Consider the following 15,995-nt stretch of genomic DNA (forward strand, 5'->3'; position numbering starts at 1 on the left):
ACTACAAAAAGGGATTCAAATTTGAACATATTTGGAGCATGATGAAAGATGCTGAGAAGTTCAAAGATACTGCTCTAAAAAAAAATAGTTCAAAATTAAAGCTCCTCTTATGTGTCATCAGAGTCGGACAATCCTACTCCTGACTCACCTATGGTACCATTTTCAAACTTATCATTATTTTCAATTCATTTAAATGAGGATATTGCAGGAGATTATACATCATCGGATCGACCTCTTGGTGTCAAAAAAGCAAAATTGAAGAAAAAATTTGATAAATCTTTTTCATCCGCTCTGAAATGCTTACATGCTGATAATGAAAAGCTTGTGGAATCGTTGGCGAATGCAACTGCAGAAAGGGAGAATGGAAGACTAATGAAAAGCAGAGCTTTGGACTTAAAGGAATTTAAAGAAGAAAATAAAATTTTATTGCTCGATTTAAATTCTATTTCCGATCTAATTGCTCGTGAAACGTTTTGTCAAGAAAAAATTCGAATATCAGAGAAAAGAGCTCAACGTCAACAACCACCACCGTCATTCGCATCTAATGTATATGATCAATATCTCAATGATATTATTAGATCCGAGTCTGACCTTCCGAAATATTAAATATTTAATATACTGATGATGATTGTATTTTAAATTAATATATATTGTTCAATTATAATATATGTGTCACTCCACTTATTCTATATAATAGATTATAAATAAATTAATTTGTTATAAATATTATTTATAATTGAAAATATATTAATTTAAATTAAAATTTAATAATTATAAAAATATAAAATAAATTAAAAATATAATAAATTAGGAGAGTAAAAAAATATTGACTTAATTGAAAATATATATAAATTTTAAATTATATTATAAATTAAAAAAAAAACAACGGCATTGCTACTCGTTATAGCGCAGCACCAAAATCCAACCAAAATCCCGTTAAATTTTGGTATTGTGTTGAAGGCATCTCCATCGCTAAAATGAGATTTAGCGCAGCCTTGGAGATGCCTTGGAATTACCATGAAGAAGCATCCTACTTATACTAGCAGGAGCTTCAAAAGAAAGAGCTTCACCTAAATAAGCAATCAATCCCAAATAAATGTGGGAGATTTGTACAGACCAGCCACGAGAAAGCAAGTTCTTAATCCTAGCCAACCGTTGAGATTCAGATCACCTGCGACATATGAGGAAAGGTAAGCACAAATGCCAAAGCGATCTTCTCTCAATCTGGTCAACTAAATTATCTTCACCTCACCTTTGCCGCACTTCAATATGACCATTTCAAGCCTCTCAAAACAAAAAAATAAAGAAAAAAAAATGAAAACAAATAATGCAAAATAATTCTTCTCTCTCTCTCTGAGCTCTTTCGTTTTCTCTGTTCTTCAATCCCCAGCTTCACTTCTTTCCTGAAACAATCATTTCTTTGTCTTTCTTCTACACTTACACACCATAATGGAAACTAACAACTTCGAAAGCAACCCTTCAGAGAAACAACATTCTGAGAAAAAGCTTGATACAGATATTGATCCGAATCCTGATCCAACCCATAAACCTGAACCTGATCCTAAGCCTGACCCTGCTGACACTGGAACTTCCAATTCAGGGCCTGACTCTCCAAAGCCAGCGGCTGAAGCTGAAGATTTGGAGAAAACAACTGATGTTGATCAAGTTCAAGATGATGACAATGTTGAAAAGGTTGAAGAGGCTCCTCAAGGAATTCGTGATACTCTCAAATCAGTCTCTGAAGAAATCGACCAGTTTCTTTTGAGCTTGTCATCCTGGAAAGGCAAAAAGGAAATTGTTGTAAAAGAAGGGAAAGATGATCATAAGAAAAATGATTATAAGAATGATGATGATAAGAAAGATGATGATAAGAATGATGATGCTAAGAATGATGATGATAAGAAATATGATGATAAGAAAGATGATGATAAGAAAGATGATGATAAGAATGATGATGATAAGAATGATGGTGATAAGAAAGATGACGATAAGAATGATGATGATAAGAAAGATGATGAAAAGGAAGGAGAGAATGATGAGAAGGTGACCTCCATAGATATTCCTGCATTTGTTGAGAACTTTTTGAATCTTGTTGGAGAGCTTGTTATAGAATATGAAACCAGTACTGAAGGGAAAGGGAAATGGGGCCAAGTTCCGGAGGATGATTTGGCATTTCTGGATGCTGTAAATCAGGTTTCGAAGCTAACAAACTCCCTTTCTGAATTCAAATCTGATCCAAATAATTGCACTTTGGTTAATTACAGTGGAGGGATCTACCAAAGAGCAATGTCCTTCTTGGAGGATCAATTCAGATTGCTTCTTGAAGATTATAAAGGCAACAATGAATTAGAACACAATACCGACGCCAAAGGGAAGCAGCAAGAAGACAAAGATAGCTGCGCGTTACCCGAATCTGATGAACAAGTCACCGAGAAAGAAGAAAAAGAAAAAGAAGAAGAAGACGATTTCACCGGATATTCTAAACATGTTGTTGCAAATTTGAATAGGATCGCCAAGGAAATGATCTTAGGAGGATACGAATCTGAATGCTATCAGGTTTACGTGATCACAAGGAGATATGTATTTGATGAGTGCTTGGACAAGCTGGGATTCGAGAAGATGAGCATTGATGAGGTGCAAAAAATGCATTGGGAAGCATTGGAGTGCGAGATCTCTGCATGGATCAAGACATTCAAAGATTGTGCAACAATCTATTTCGCTAAAGAACGCAAGTTTTGCGAGGCTGTTTTCTCTGATTTCCCTTCAATCTCTTCCTCCCTTTTCAGCAATCTTGTGCGAGGAGTAATGATCCAGCTTCTCAATTTCACTGAAGGTATTTCAATGACAAGGCCTTCTGCAGAGAAGCTATTTAAGTTTCTAGACATGTACGAAACTTTGCGTGACAGTATTTCTGCAATAAATGCTTTATTTCCTCAGGAATCTGAAAATGAGCTTAAACCAGAAATGACAGCTGCTAAGTGTCGAATTGGAGAGACTGCAATTAGTATATTTTGTGATTTAGAAAACTCCATCAAATCTGATACAGGAAAAACCCCAGTTCCAGGTGGCGCCGTTCATCCACTAACACGTTACACAATGAACTACTTGAAGTATGCTTGTGAATACATGACAACTCTTGAGCAGATGTTCAAGGAACATTCGAAGATAGAACGAGCTGACTCAACGAGCAGGCCGCATTTCGAAGGAAAGCCTCAAGATTTTAAGAGCAACACCAATGGTGGAGAAAACAGTTCACCATTCTCTGCTCAATTGATGAGAGTTATGGATTTGCTAGACGCAAATTTGGAAGCCAAAGCAAAGCTTTACAAGGAAATAGAATTGAGTAGCATTTTCATGATGAACAATGGACGATACATCTTGCAGAAGATCAAAGGGTCTTCAGAGATTCATGAAGTGGTGGGAGACCCTTGGTTCCGAAGGAAATCTTCAGATCTTAGAAATTTCCACAAGAGTTACCAGAGAGAGACGTGGGGAAAGCTGTTGAGTTACTTAGGCCACGAGGGTCTATTAGTGCATGGAAAAGTAGCGAAACCAGTGCTGAAAGAGAGGTTCAAGAACTTCAGCTTGATGTTTGATGAAATCCACCGGACTCAGAGCACGTGGGTGGTAAGCGATGAACAACTTCAGACTGAGCTTAGAGTTTCCATATCGGCGGTGGTAATCCCGGCGTACAGATCATTCTGGGGGAGGTTTTCGCATTATTTGGATCCCGGAAGGCAATATGAGAAGTACATAAAATACCAGCCTGAAGATATAGAAGATTGTATTGAGGAGCTTTTTGATGGAAGGAAGCATTGAAAATTTTGATCAGAGATTATAAAAGCATGGATAAACAGAGATTATAAAAGCATTGAAAATTGATCAGTTGAAGACACATTGATAATGCAAATCAAAAAGCTGCTTTTAGTCATTTTCAATTTGGTGCTGCTGTTGCTTGGTAATTAACCATGGTTAATTACTTTTGTTCTAATTTTTTTCCTGCATTGATTGAAGTGCATGGCTAAAGCAAGTTCTTACTGGGATTTTGAGAGGGCGAATTTCATCTTTTGTGATTTGTTTATTCTTATATTTTGTAGTATGGACAACGTACGTGCATGCATGAGTTCTGATTGTAATATCAGTGATATACTTAAATTATTTGCACAAATTTAAATTGATCATCAGCCTTAATTAACTACCAGTCATCTGAACAATGTGCTGGGGAAATTGATCATCAGCCTTAATGCTCATAAAGAAAATTTTAAATCAGAATTTTTTATTTTTTTGAACTGCATTCAAATTTCGCTTTCAGTTTGATTTTAAACAATTTTAATATGATTTTAATTCAGTTCTAATTTCGATTTATGCTATTCTTCAATTTAATTTTAATTATTAAACACAAAATCATAATATTTTTATGATATTTTAAAATAATAAATAATTTAAAATTTTTAATATCAAATAATTATAAAAATAACAATATTGTCCTTTAAATATAATTTTTTTATAAGAATATTATATTATTTTATATATAGTTATTAATCCTATCATTTTTAATAAAAAGATATATGTGTAGTTAGTATTTAAAGTATATTATATAATTAATATGTAATTCATTTATATAATTAAAAACTATAAAACATTTTAATACATTTATAAGTGATTTTATTAATTTATTATATTTTATTAATATAAATTCTATTAATATAAAAATAATATATATGCCGTTTATTTAGATGAAACAGGCTATATTTAATTACAAGTTAAAAAATTTTAATAACTAACTATCATATATGATTATTTTATATTCCTAATAATTAGAAATAAGTTTATTTTTAAATTTTATAAATAATTTAATTTATAAAAATAGTTAAATATTATTAAATATAAGAATAATAAATAGAAGTGTGTATATATATATATATATATATATTTAATAGCTCATGGTTTATTTATACTCCAACTTGTTTCTAGTTTTTCAATATATTTTATTTAACACTTTATAAAATTATGATTTGAATTTTTTAAATACAACCATATAATTTTCTTAAAAATATATAATCTTAATTTTATATCTCTTATTGCACATAAATATAAAAAATTTTATTGAAATTATAATATAATTAAAATTATTAAAACAAAATACATATAAAATTGATTTTTCAATATATTTTTTATAAAATAAAAATATAACCACAACTAAATAGTTATTAAATTCAGTTGGATATGAAATTATATTTTATCTTTTTAAGCATATTAAGAAATATAATTTTTTATTAATTTTTTAATTATATTTATATATTTAAAATTAAATAGTAAGAATTATTTTGAAAAATTTTTTTAAAATAAAATAAAATTAAGATAATCAATTTATATATTATTATAATATAAAAAATAAATAATAATTTTAAAATATCTAAAAAATTATGAGAATTTGAAATTTTAAAGCATCGTATACAACCCAAACGGAAAGACTTTATAATAACATCCTGTAATAAATTAAATTTCAAAATTCAGGGAGAATGCCTAAAATTACACGGAAATCAACGGGAAACAACAATCAGAAACGGCGCCGCTGCTGAATTTGGTTTCCGCTCATGCGTAAGGGTAGTACTGGAAATCGGAAGCTCACACGAGCAACAATAGGACACAAACCCAGCCCACCACGCCACACCTGTACCTCGGCTAAAACTGCGAAGTGCGGACTGCAACTTGAATGCCTAAACTCTAAACTACAAAAAAAAACTCCAGCTTTTTTTCTCTGGAAGCTGTACCTTGGAGCTTTCAGAGCGCGAGTCCGATTCCAGCAAGTGCAGTTCGCACCGCCGCGGCAATTCAAAGTGCTCTTCTGTTAATGAAAGTCTCCTAAAATCCTCAATTTATGAAATTTTTTAGCAGGAGAAGGGCTATCTATACTCGCAGTTGATTATTCTCCGCTAACCCTCGTCCGCATTTGTTTTTAGCAGGTTTTTCTCTAATTCTAGTTCTATCTGTTATTCCTTTCTTTTTTCTGTGTTTTCTTACTGAATTTGTGTTTTTTCTGCTTATTGGCTCTGTTGCTTCCTTTTTTCTTAAAAAAATGTTATAATTGTTTATGGTAATTGCTTTTGCTTGTTCTGTTATTTAATTATGCATTTAGCTTTTAATGTGTGCTTTTTTTTTTTTAACGTAATCTTGCTTGCTGCTGTCTTCTGTGCAATTGTGTTGTGCTTTGTTTGTTTGAGATTTTTTTTTTCTTGCGAGGAGCATTTGCTGCAACTTCAACTTAGTAAACATACCAAACTGAGAATGGTACTTTAAGGGGAAAAGAAAGAAAAAGAAAAACATAGAGAGAGAGTCCAATTGGCGTTGAACTAGATACAATATTTATGTCACTGCTCTTGCTAATCAATTGAGGTAATTTCGATTTTAAAGATAACCATTAAGATAATCCACCACTTCTCTCAAATATAAGCTTTCTAAATTCAAGTAAAATGAAATGTCGAGTTAAGCACATTGAAGCAGAAATCATCTGCAATGTCTACGTGCTTTTGCTCCCTTTTTGGTGAAAAAATTGAATCTTTTTTCCTTATTGCGCTGTTAAATCCTGCAACTTGCGTTTGTTACTTAACTTAGCATATTGCCACTTCCTATACCATGTATTCTGCGATACATTTGATGAGCTTACTTTCCTTCGTTATGTTCAAATATATTTGTGTTAGTTCTACTATGTTATAGGTCCATGGCTATGGACAAATAATCGCCCAATTGGGATCCAACCTAATCATGTATTAACTAAAATAATAAAGGGTGTTGGTATTTCTAGTCCCTGATGCTCTTTTTGTTTTTGATACTTGAAAAATCTACTTCCTCTTCTCTTTTACATGGCATACACAGTTTTATTGCTTGCCTTCATATAATCTCCATGAGTTGTTCACTTACTCAATTTCAGAAGGACAATACATTCAATTTTAACTGCATTATCCGTTTGATCAGCTAAACTGATCCTTTGTTTTCCAAACACGTGTTCTTGTCTAGGGTGAGAGATTATCTTTCTCTCAATTCCCAAAATGGGAACCAAGAGCATCATAAAGCAATTAATTTATGCCCATAAAAGCTTCATTTTGCTAAAATTTATGAGCATTATGAAATTTATGTAGCTAAATGAATTTGGGCTTTTAGCTTGGCCCTTGCTATTTCCATTGAGAGCATTTAGTGTATTCTGAATTGGATGTCTAGACTCTAGTTGTCTTTGAAAATGATAATACATGAATTTTCCTCTTAAATTAAGTTTAAGTCTGGAAGGGCATTTATGGATGGATTTTCTGCTGTTGTAATTTTGAGATCTCCTCACTTTGGATTTAGGTAACAATCTTGAGTTAGCAAAGTATATATGCTTTTTGAAGCATTTATTTATTGCATTTTAAACGGTATCATCGTACATTTTGTTGAAACAAACTTTGTGGTTTTGGTTTTAGGTCATGGTGTGCTGTTTTAATGCGAGATTATCTTTATGTATTGCATTTTAAGTTATGGCCTAATGCATAAATCTGCCTTAGAACATTTTGGGAAAAAACCATTGACACCTTATACTTTATTAAACCTATTACACCCCTGTTTTTTTTTTTTTGTAATATAAAGACCCTTATAGGTCACATGTATAGTGTGTAACTAAATTCACATTGATGTGGAAAGGAAATCTGACGTTTCTTCTATTTGACTCTTGATTTGCTTCGTTTTTTACTTCTTTTACTACCATATTGCTTCAACGTGCTGCCAAGGGTAGGAATACCAGAAAAAGAAAATAATCTCCATACCCGTTTAGAGCAAGAACAATAGCAACTCTGACTCCAGAGCAAAATTAGCATTCTGTGTTAACATGGAACATGGACATCTCTTATCTGACCAAGAGAGGAAAAATAAACATAAAAATTATTAAGACCGAATTTGTGCCAACAGAGATGAAAAACACTTAAAGGGTAATATTAATTTTTTGATCTTCCCCTTTCTAGCTTTTTCTTATTTCTACTATGAAGTTTCATGAAAGGAGAGACGAATAAGAAGTTTTCATTGAAGTGTCTTCTTTTTAACTGTTATTATTACTCCTTTCCCTTTCTCTTCCTCTTTCATCTTTCTGCAATAAGATGTACGGTACAGCCAGTAAAAGGTCCAATTGATCTAGGTAACACAATTCTTGTGGGTCTAAATTAACCAAGAAAATGAACCCAACAAAATGTCTCTCTAGGTCACTTTGAACAGAAGTGTAATAATTTAGTAGGTGTTAAGCACTCCTGGAATTATTCAGAAGGCAGAAATTATAAAAGTGTTGGTGTTGTTGTTTCACTAATGACTAACCTAACAATCTTTGGCCTCCTTGATTTCCTAAGGTTGAATACCATCACAGTAAGCAAAAACTGGTGGTTGCTTCCATTGCACCCCTGATCAGTTGATTTGTTTGATTAGACAATTGAGAACCAAAATGATCCATTTCTTTCCCTCTTGACAGTTTTTGAATAGTGAATGTGCATTTTTATTTCATTCAGAAAAAAAATTCTTTTAATTACATGAAAGCAAGAATGGGTGAGGAACTTAAAAGAGTATAAAAGGAATGAGAGGTGGAAGGAGAGAGCGCAAGACCTCTTTTATTATTTTTTATTGTTTACTCACTAAAATGCCCATAAGGATTGGTTTTATCTCTTTTTATTGACATGCTCTGATCTGATGGCATCAGCAATAAAGGTCTAATTATTATGAAAATAAAATAATAAGGGTGTGATAGATATAAATATTAAATAATAGTATAGGGCATTAGTAAGTTTTTCAGAACAAGTTTAAGGTAAAATTTATGTAATAGGCCTTTAAAGTTATTCTGCATCATTTTTAATCAAGATTGTTGTCTTCCTTGTATTTTCTTTTCTTTTTTAATTAGGTTTTTAAGGTGTCTCTGTTGTTAACGATTTCATTTTACATCATTTAGGTAGAGAATCAATGGGCAGTTCATTCAATCCCCAGATTTTAGTGGAAAAGCTTGCCAAGCTCAACAATTCACAGGCAAGCATAGAGAGTATCCTTTTGATATTGATAGTAAATGATGCCTATCTTTTTATTTATACCTATAATATGTGCCTAAGGTAAATGGGTTGGATGTTTTTTACTATCATAAATGCTCAGGCATCCAACTTAAGCTATTTTGGTAATAACATATGAAAACTTTCTTCTCAAGTTTATTGCATTGATGTATCCAAATTAAAAAGAAGCAAGTGGTGGTGCATTCTGATTGAGTTTTAGCAAGCAACTCTCTGAAATTATTCTTATATTGTTCTTTATACCTTGAATTGCATCTTGTCATGTTATCCTCAATGATTAGAACAAATTCAAAATATCCTGTTTGGAGAATTTTTTTAGGCCTTTTTTTCTCTTGTTTTTATTTTCGTCCAGTGACATAGGATCACAGTACATTTAGCATGTGTATATGTAGTAGAATTTTGTGTAAATCATTAACCTTCTACCTTTGGTAGATATGGTTCTTTATTTCTAATTTGCAATCCTTAACATGCCAAGCATTATCTCATTGGTGTATTTTCCATATGAATAAAGCAAAGCAAGTTGTTGAAACATGGGACAGACAATTTCATTGCTCTCCACGTGAGCAGAGATTGGCTTTTCTATATCTTGCAAATGACATTTTGCAGAATAGTCGTCGTAAAGGCTCAGAGTTTGTTGGTGAATTTTGGAAGGTTCTTCCAGATGCTCTTCGTGATGTAATTAGAAATGGGGATGAGGCTGGAAGAAATGCTGCACTAAGACTGGTACTTAATGCTTATTTTTACTATTTCTATTGAATGAGGTTGTTATAACTACTTTTTATGCCTTTCCCATGTGCATAAAAATCCCATAAAGCCTTCAATTTCAAAGGTTTAGAAGATAATCTTGTCTATTAAGCTTACTTGGTCGCTATTTTGGTCTTTTGTGCATGCTTTTATGTGATTGCTACCTCAGGAATGTTATTTTAAGTGAACCTCATGTTAAGAGAGCAATTCAATGATTAGCTTGTGGCGTATATGTCTCATGTAGTGAGGATGTTGTAGCGCAATGTTAAAATATGAAATGTGAAATTAAATGATAAATTTTGGAATGTGTCTTCTAGCTAAGTGAGAAAATATGATCATTTCCCTTTGTGCATGTCAAAGATTATTCCAACTGCTATACATGACAGTTTGAATCCAGTAACTGAAAGGGTGCTATTTAGTGTTTATTTTTATGATGTGAGCCATTTGCACTTATCTTTTTCTTTACCTGCTAAGTATCCTGCAACTAATATGCCTTTACTCCCATGGTCAGTCTACTTGATATTACTCCAAGCATATTACCAGTCATCTTAATATTGTACACCGCTAGTATAATGTCATGGAATCATGGTAATGAAGATGGACATATGTGTTAATGTCGATTCTGCTTGGTTTTTAGTCGTTTAACAAGATGGGTTATAGTTAAACCATCAGAGAATAAACTTGTTTATGCATCTTGGTTTTCCAATCACAGAATTTACATTTGGGCAGTCAACTTCCATATCCCAAATTCTATAAAATTGTTTTTATATCATTATGTTTCATGATTTTGCACTGTTATACATTACGAGAATGAAACTTGAATTTTGAAAATTGCCAAGAATTCTTAATCACAAACTAGTTGGAATGATTACCTGTATCCCTTTTGCCATTTCACCCTTCATGACCAATAATAAATTATTTTGAAAATTGCCAAGAATTCTTAATCACAAACTAGTTGGAATGATTACCTGTATCCCTTTTGCCATTTCACCCTTCATGACCAATAATAAATTAAGTTCAAGTCAACCTCTTTCTTATAGAAAGATGTCATTCAATACTAATTTTGAGGGTTAAAGACTAAAAGAATGTGAATGTTTCCTCCAATTTATTTTTGGGGTCAATTCATCATTTTTTTTATTATATACAAGCTTTCAAATTGATGTCAAACTGTTTAACCAAACTCCAAACATGAAATTGCATGTGCCAAAATTATTATATTGCTACCGTGACATATTTTATTTATAAAATTTTGATAGGCATATTGGGAGGGAGAGGGGTAGACAGAGAAGACACTGGGAAAAAAATTCAGAACCAGTTTTTGGAGTTGTGAATAATAATAAATGATTTTCTAAATATAGTTCATAATCATTTTGTGTAGTCAAAAACTTAAATATAATATATCATATGCTAAGATGAAAGTTTTTTCAATAAAGAATTTGCCATGTTAGCAGTTTGAGAATTCTTAGCATATGAACGTCCAAATTTGGCCACAATAAATACCAATGTGCCAGGTTTCCAATATAATTGACAAAAATAGAACATGATTGACTATGACCGCAAATTGGAATAAAGATTTGGATTTTTTCTTAATTGTTAATGTAATCCTATTATAATACTATTTAGTATTTACTAGTCACAAGTGAGGAGCAATTGGTGGATATCAAGAAAAGTGATGATTAATTTCTGAATAACTGGAAGGAGATATGGAGGGGAACTTGCCATCAGTATAGTTTAATTATTTGGAGCATGTCATTTTGGTCTCAATCTTGTCTTGTGACATCCCTCAGATAATTGTTTTGACAGCATAGTCTAATGCTTCTGTTGTTTGGTTCAAGATGGTCACTTTTTATCTATTATTGCTGGGAAAACAATCTTCCCCTTTTTGTGAGAAACATTGGCGCATGCACATGTATTTAAATATATACTTGATCATGAATATAAACTTCTTTAATAAATTATATTATAATTAGCTCGCTGCATAAACATCTGATGTTCCACTTTTATTATTTTGGCATGCAGATTGGCATATGGGAAGACAGAAAAGTTTTTGGTTCGCATGGGCAAATTCTCAAGGAAGAGCTTGTGGGAAAGCACTCGGATAGTAGTAATAGAAATGGAAAGAATATAGGCTTCAAACTGGTAAATTGCATCGTGGTGATTGAAACTTTCCTTGGCAGTCAAACTTTGTATTTGTCTTGAGGACTGCAATCATAGTTGTTAAAATGTGATATTACTAGTATGATTTCACGATTTTATGAGTTGAAATCATTAAAACAAGTCAAAATGTATGCATGTAAAATCGAGGTAAAATCACTATTTTTTAAATAGTTAAATCAGACTTCAAAATATCATGATTTTACAAGTTTATTATTGCATGATTTATATAGTTAAAATTTTAAAAAGCTAAAAATATTAGTATATTTCATTTTAATTTATGAAAATCATTACCATTTTTTTATTTTAATTTCTAGATCTTTTTTAATTTTTTAAATATGGTAATAAATATTATTTATGCTACTACAACTATATATTATAATTTTCTATATCGTTTTTGAACAACTTTTGTTTTATTGTTGTTATAATATATGTGATCTAATTTCTATATATTGTTTATCAAATATTTCGGTCATTTGTTTTGATATCTTTTTAAAGTTGAAACTTGGAATTATGCTTTGAAGTAGAAAGTTTAAATATATATGTGAACATGATTTTAATTATTCTCATATTGATAATTTCACAAAGAAAATATTACGTTTAAAAATTAAAATGACTTGAATATTAGACTTAACAATATATTAGAAAGCTTTTGTCATATATATAAATTTTTACGCTTAAGCATGTATGAAAGTTTATTTATTTATTGTATAAATATAATTATATCTTTTTTTTATGGCATTTTAAGTTGTAAGATCTTATGATTTTATGATATGAATTTACAGCCCCTTCACCAATGCTTAAGAAATTGAGTTTTGACAACCTTGACTATGATCATCTCTCATTTTTCTCTGCTTCAAACAGAAGCAGCCTGCTGGAAGTACACTGGACAAGATAATTTCAGGTTATCAAGTTGTTCATGGTGGCCAAGTGGATGAAGATGTTACAATAAACAAATTGAGGAATGCTATTAGCTCTCTCGAGAAAGGTGAGAAGGAAATTGGTGTTTCAATATTAATTTAGGTAATTTATGGGCCTAAATAAGAACTAAAAAATAAGTGCTATCAAGCAAGCTTAAAAGCTAAGTGTTGAATATTTTGTAATGCTACACGTGTCTATTGAGAGTATTATGTTAGCTGTTAGGAATTCTGTATTTTGCTTGGGAATTTGAACAAGCGTTGCTTGACTTTTACAATATGAAAACTTCTATTTAACTACACAAAAAGGAGGTAAATATTGGCCCTCATCACTATTCTTCCATTGAATAAAGTGAGGAGCCTCTATTTTTTAGCCTAGAGAATTAGCCCCTCTGTTTAAACTCCATCGACTTGCTTCTCAAAGCAGAAATTAGTAAATGTTGTCATTGATCAACACAAGTGTACTAAGTAAAGTTATCTAGTCCGTCTGGAACCCGATATGGGGCTTGGGGAAACAAAATGTCATTTTGTTACTCGTGAGTTGATAAGAAGACTTGATTTTACATTGTCATGCATTGGTTGGTTTGAACCTGGATGTATACTTTCTGAGAAATCATTTTTATTCGATCTTCATTTGGTGGATGTCATTGATTTTTTTGTCCTTTTTTTTCAAAAGAAATCTGCGTTTAAAGTTCCTAATGAACTATGAATTCTTCTTGCTGCACCTTTTTCTTCAGCTGCCCTTTTTTTGAACAGGACAATTCCATGATGCTTCATTTGTGGAAGAGCTGCACGGGCAGCAAAATATTTTGAGGGACAGCATTGAAAAACTGACAGCCCTTGAATCATCAAGGACAAGTCTTGTGTCTCATTTGAGAGACGCTCTTCGGGAGCAGGTTGGTTAGGCAAACTATTGTACAGAAAAAAAAAATGTTTGCATAATCAAAATAATTTGATGTGATAGTATATTGAAGTGGAGATAATTTTGTAACAGGAATCCAGACTGGAACAAGTTCGCAATCAACTTCAGGTTTGACATCTTGTACATTCACTACTTAATTGTCTATTAATATCTCTTATTTCTATGACTTGGTTAGAAATTACACCGGAAACATCTCTGTAATTCATTGCTTTAATGATGAAAACACTAATGCTTGAAATTTCCTGGATAATAGGAATATATATATATATGCTTAATTTAAAGGTCCTGGCATTTATGTTCCTTGCTTTTGTATAACAATTAATAGCCGGATATTAGCCAGATATTTGTGTTTTTGCTATGATTTTTCTGAATTGAATGTTTTATGAGACCTTGTTATAGGCGTCCAACTACATACTGCTTGGTTTAAGCTTCCTAGTTTATAACTTAGAATTTTTTGGACACCTGATATGAAGTATAGGTAATTAATCCTTCCTCAATTTGCATCTATGTTTTATCACTTTGGCATTGGATGTTGATAGGATTGTCTGGTTTCCCCTTATATTTATGTGTTGGCAAATATTCTGTGGATTGAAATTTTGAATATTTTGTGCTGAAATCAAAGAATTTCACATGCATTTATCTGCAAATGTAGTCATCCTTTGCATATTTTTGTTTGACTCAGCTCTGAGCTCCATGCCTTCGCCATTCTTCCCTTGAAATAGTGATCACTAATGAGTTTTAAAGTTCCGCTTCCAAATCTATTTGATGCATGTATTATGCTTCATAAATTTTCTACCAGTAACAAGCTCTCTGATAACTTGTGGCATATGGCATTCTTATCTGTGTTAACTTTAAGAATGTTTTCGTCTTCCTTCCATATGTATTATAGGCTGCTCAATCCCAGTCAGAACATGCTAGTAATATCTGCCAGCAGTTGCTGCGTTCCAATAATGTGCAGTTAGTAGCTGAGCAAAGTTTGAAGGAAGTTAACACTTCCATTGCTTCTCAAAGCTTTATACCTGGGGACAGGGAACAATCAGCTCCAGCAATGTATGCAAGGCAGGTATCTTTCCCTGAAAAAACTGGCCAGATTGAGGAAGATCCCCGGAGATCTGCAGCTGCTGCAGTGGCAGCAAAATTAACTGCATCGACATCCTCAGCCCAGATGCTTTCTTATGTCCTCTCTTCACTTGCATCTGAAGGCGTCATTGGCAATCCAGTCAAAGAATCATCTGGGGGATACCACTCTGAAAAGAGGGCTAAGCTCGAGAACAACCAGCCTTACATACCAACCCAGAATTCTTCGCAGCAACCACTCGCTCCTTTTCAACGTCCTGAATCTTTCCAAGTCGCAAACACTGCTCAGCAGCTAACTTCAAATGATCCACCACCTCCCCCGTCATCACCTCCACCACCACCTCCGCTACCTCCTATGGCACCATATTCAATTCCCCAGTACATGCAGACTGCTGGGTCAATAAATGCTGTGCCATACACCTACAGCATGTCCCAGCAGCCACCACCTTCATTGCCTGGCTACCCAGGAGTCGGGACTCAAATGACAGGTATTGCTCCCTTTTCAATGCCCCCAACAAATTCATACCCAAGTTATCAGAGTGCAGATGGTAATTTATACAGCCAACCATCAAAGATGCCAATTTCCCGGCAATAGAATTTTTTATGGCTGCTTGCAGCGGAGCAGCCATCAAAAGGTTTTGCCGAGGAAACGTGAGAGGTTTCAGAAAACTAATGTAGCTTTTTAGTTACCCGTGTGCCTTTGATTATACATCTAGTTAGATTTGCACATTGTAAAGTGTTTGTAACTTATCAATCAACTGTTAGCGTTTAAACAATTTCTTTGGATTGTTCCATTGAGAAATATAAAGTGAATTGATTTAGTTACTCTTGGATACTGGCTTGCTGGTGATTGCTTCATTTCCTGGGATTTTTATTGCCTTAAAAGACTTTTTTTTAATCTTTTTTTAATTTTTTTTTTTTCTTTTGACTTGCAAAGCATCATTTGCATTACATTACTGTAACTCATAATAAAATTTTATTACAACAAAGAAAACAAATCTTTTATACCAACAAAATTTTATTACAACAAAGAACACAAATCTATTAAGGTATAATATGCGAGAGTAAATACTGAAAATAGTCTCAATTTCTGATTTTCTAGGGTGTTTAGAGTGT

At 32.6% G+C, this 15,995-nt stretch overlaps 2 protein-coding genes across 3 annotated transcripts; both read left to right on the forward strand.

Moving 5' to 3' along the window:
• Positions 1-1,449: 1,449 nt before the first annotated feature.
• On the forward strand, positions 1,450-3,819 carry LOC110625613 (exocyst complex component EXO70B1). The gene is made up of 2 exons (XM_021771245.1): positions 1,450-1,797; positions 1,978-3,819. The coding sequence occupies exons 1-2, from the start codon at positions 1,450-1,452 to the stop codon at positions 3,817-3,819; spliced, it is 2,190 nt and encodes a 729-aa protein (XP_021626937.1).
• Positions 3,820-5,552: 1,733 nt separating this feature from the next.
• On the forward strand, positions 5,553-15,704 carry LOC110627163 (regulation of nuclear pre-mRNA domain-containing protein 1B). 2 transcript variants are annotated; one of them, XM_043962059.1, is made up of 8 exons: positions 5,553-5,966; positions 8,957-9,043; positions 9,541-9,788; positions 11,829-11,963; positions 12,828-12,951; positions 13,637-13,776; positions 13,875-13,910; positions 14,692-15,704. In XM_043962059.1, the coding sequence occupies exons 2-8, from the start codon at positions 8,968-8,970 to the stop codon at positions 15,472-15,474; spliced, it is 1,542 nt and encodes a 513-aa protein (XP_043817994.1). In that variant the 5' UTR covers positions 5,553-5,966; positions 8,957-8,967; the 3' UTR covers positions 15,475-15,704. The 2 variants fall into 2 exon arrangements, with proteins under 2 accessions (XP_043817994.1, XP_021629115.1); XM_021773423.2 differs by having other exon boundaries at positions 5,557-5,966; positions 11,829-11,948.
• Positions 15,705-15,995: the final 291 nt, after the last annotated feature.

This window comes from Manihot esculenta, chromosome 11 (assembly GCF_001659605.2).
Source record: "Manihot esculenta cultivar AM560-2 chromosome 11, M.esculenta_v8, whole genome shotgun sequence".
Taxonomy (NCBI): Eukaryota; Viridiplantae; Streptophyta; class Magnoliopsida; order Malpighiales; family Euphorbiaceae; genus Manihot; species Manihot esculenta.

Bases quoted from the DNA above. Each gene is read 5' to 3' on its own strand.
- LOC110627163 (XM_043962059.1), top strand. From the start codon at position 8,968: ATGGGCAGTTCATTCAATCCCCAGATTTTAGTGGAAAAGCTTGCCAAG. The intron at 9,789-11,828 runs GTACTTAATGCT...TTTGGCATGCAG, and splicing joins GAAATGCTGCACTAAGACTG to ATTGGCATATGGGAAGACAG. The intron at 12,952-13,636 runs GTGAGAAGGAAA...TTTTTTGAACAG, and splicing joins TATTAGCTCTCTCGAGAAAG to GACAATTCCATGATGCTTCA.
- LOC110625613 (XM_021771245.1), top strand. From the start codon at position 1,450: ATGGAAACTAACAACTTCGAAAGCAACCCTTCAGAGAAACAACATTCT. The intron at 1,798-1,977 runs GTTGTAAAAGAA...GATGGTGATAAG, and splicing joins GGAAAGGCAAAAAGGAAATT to AAAGATGACGATAAGAATGA.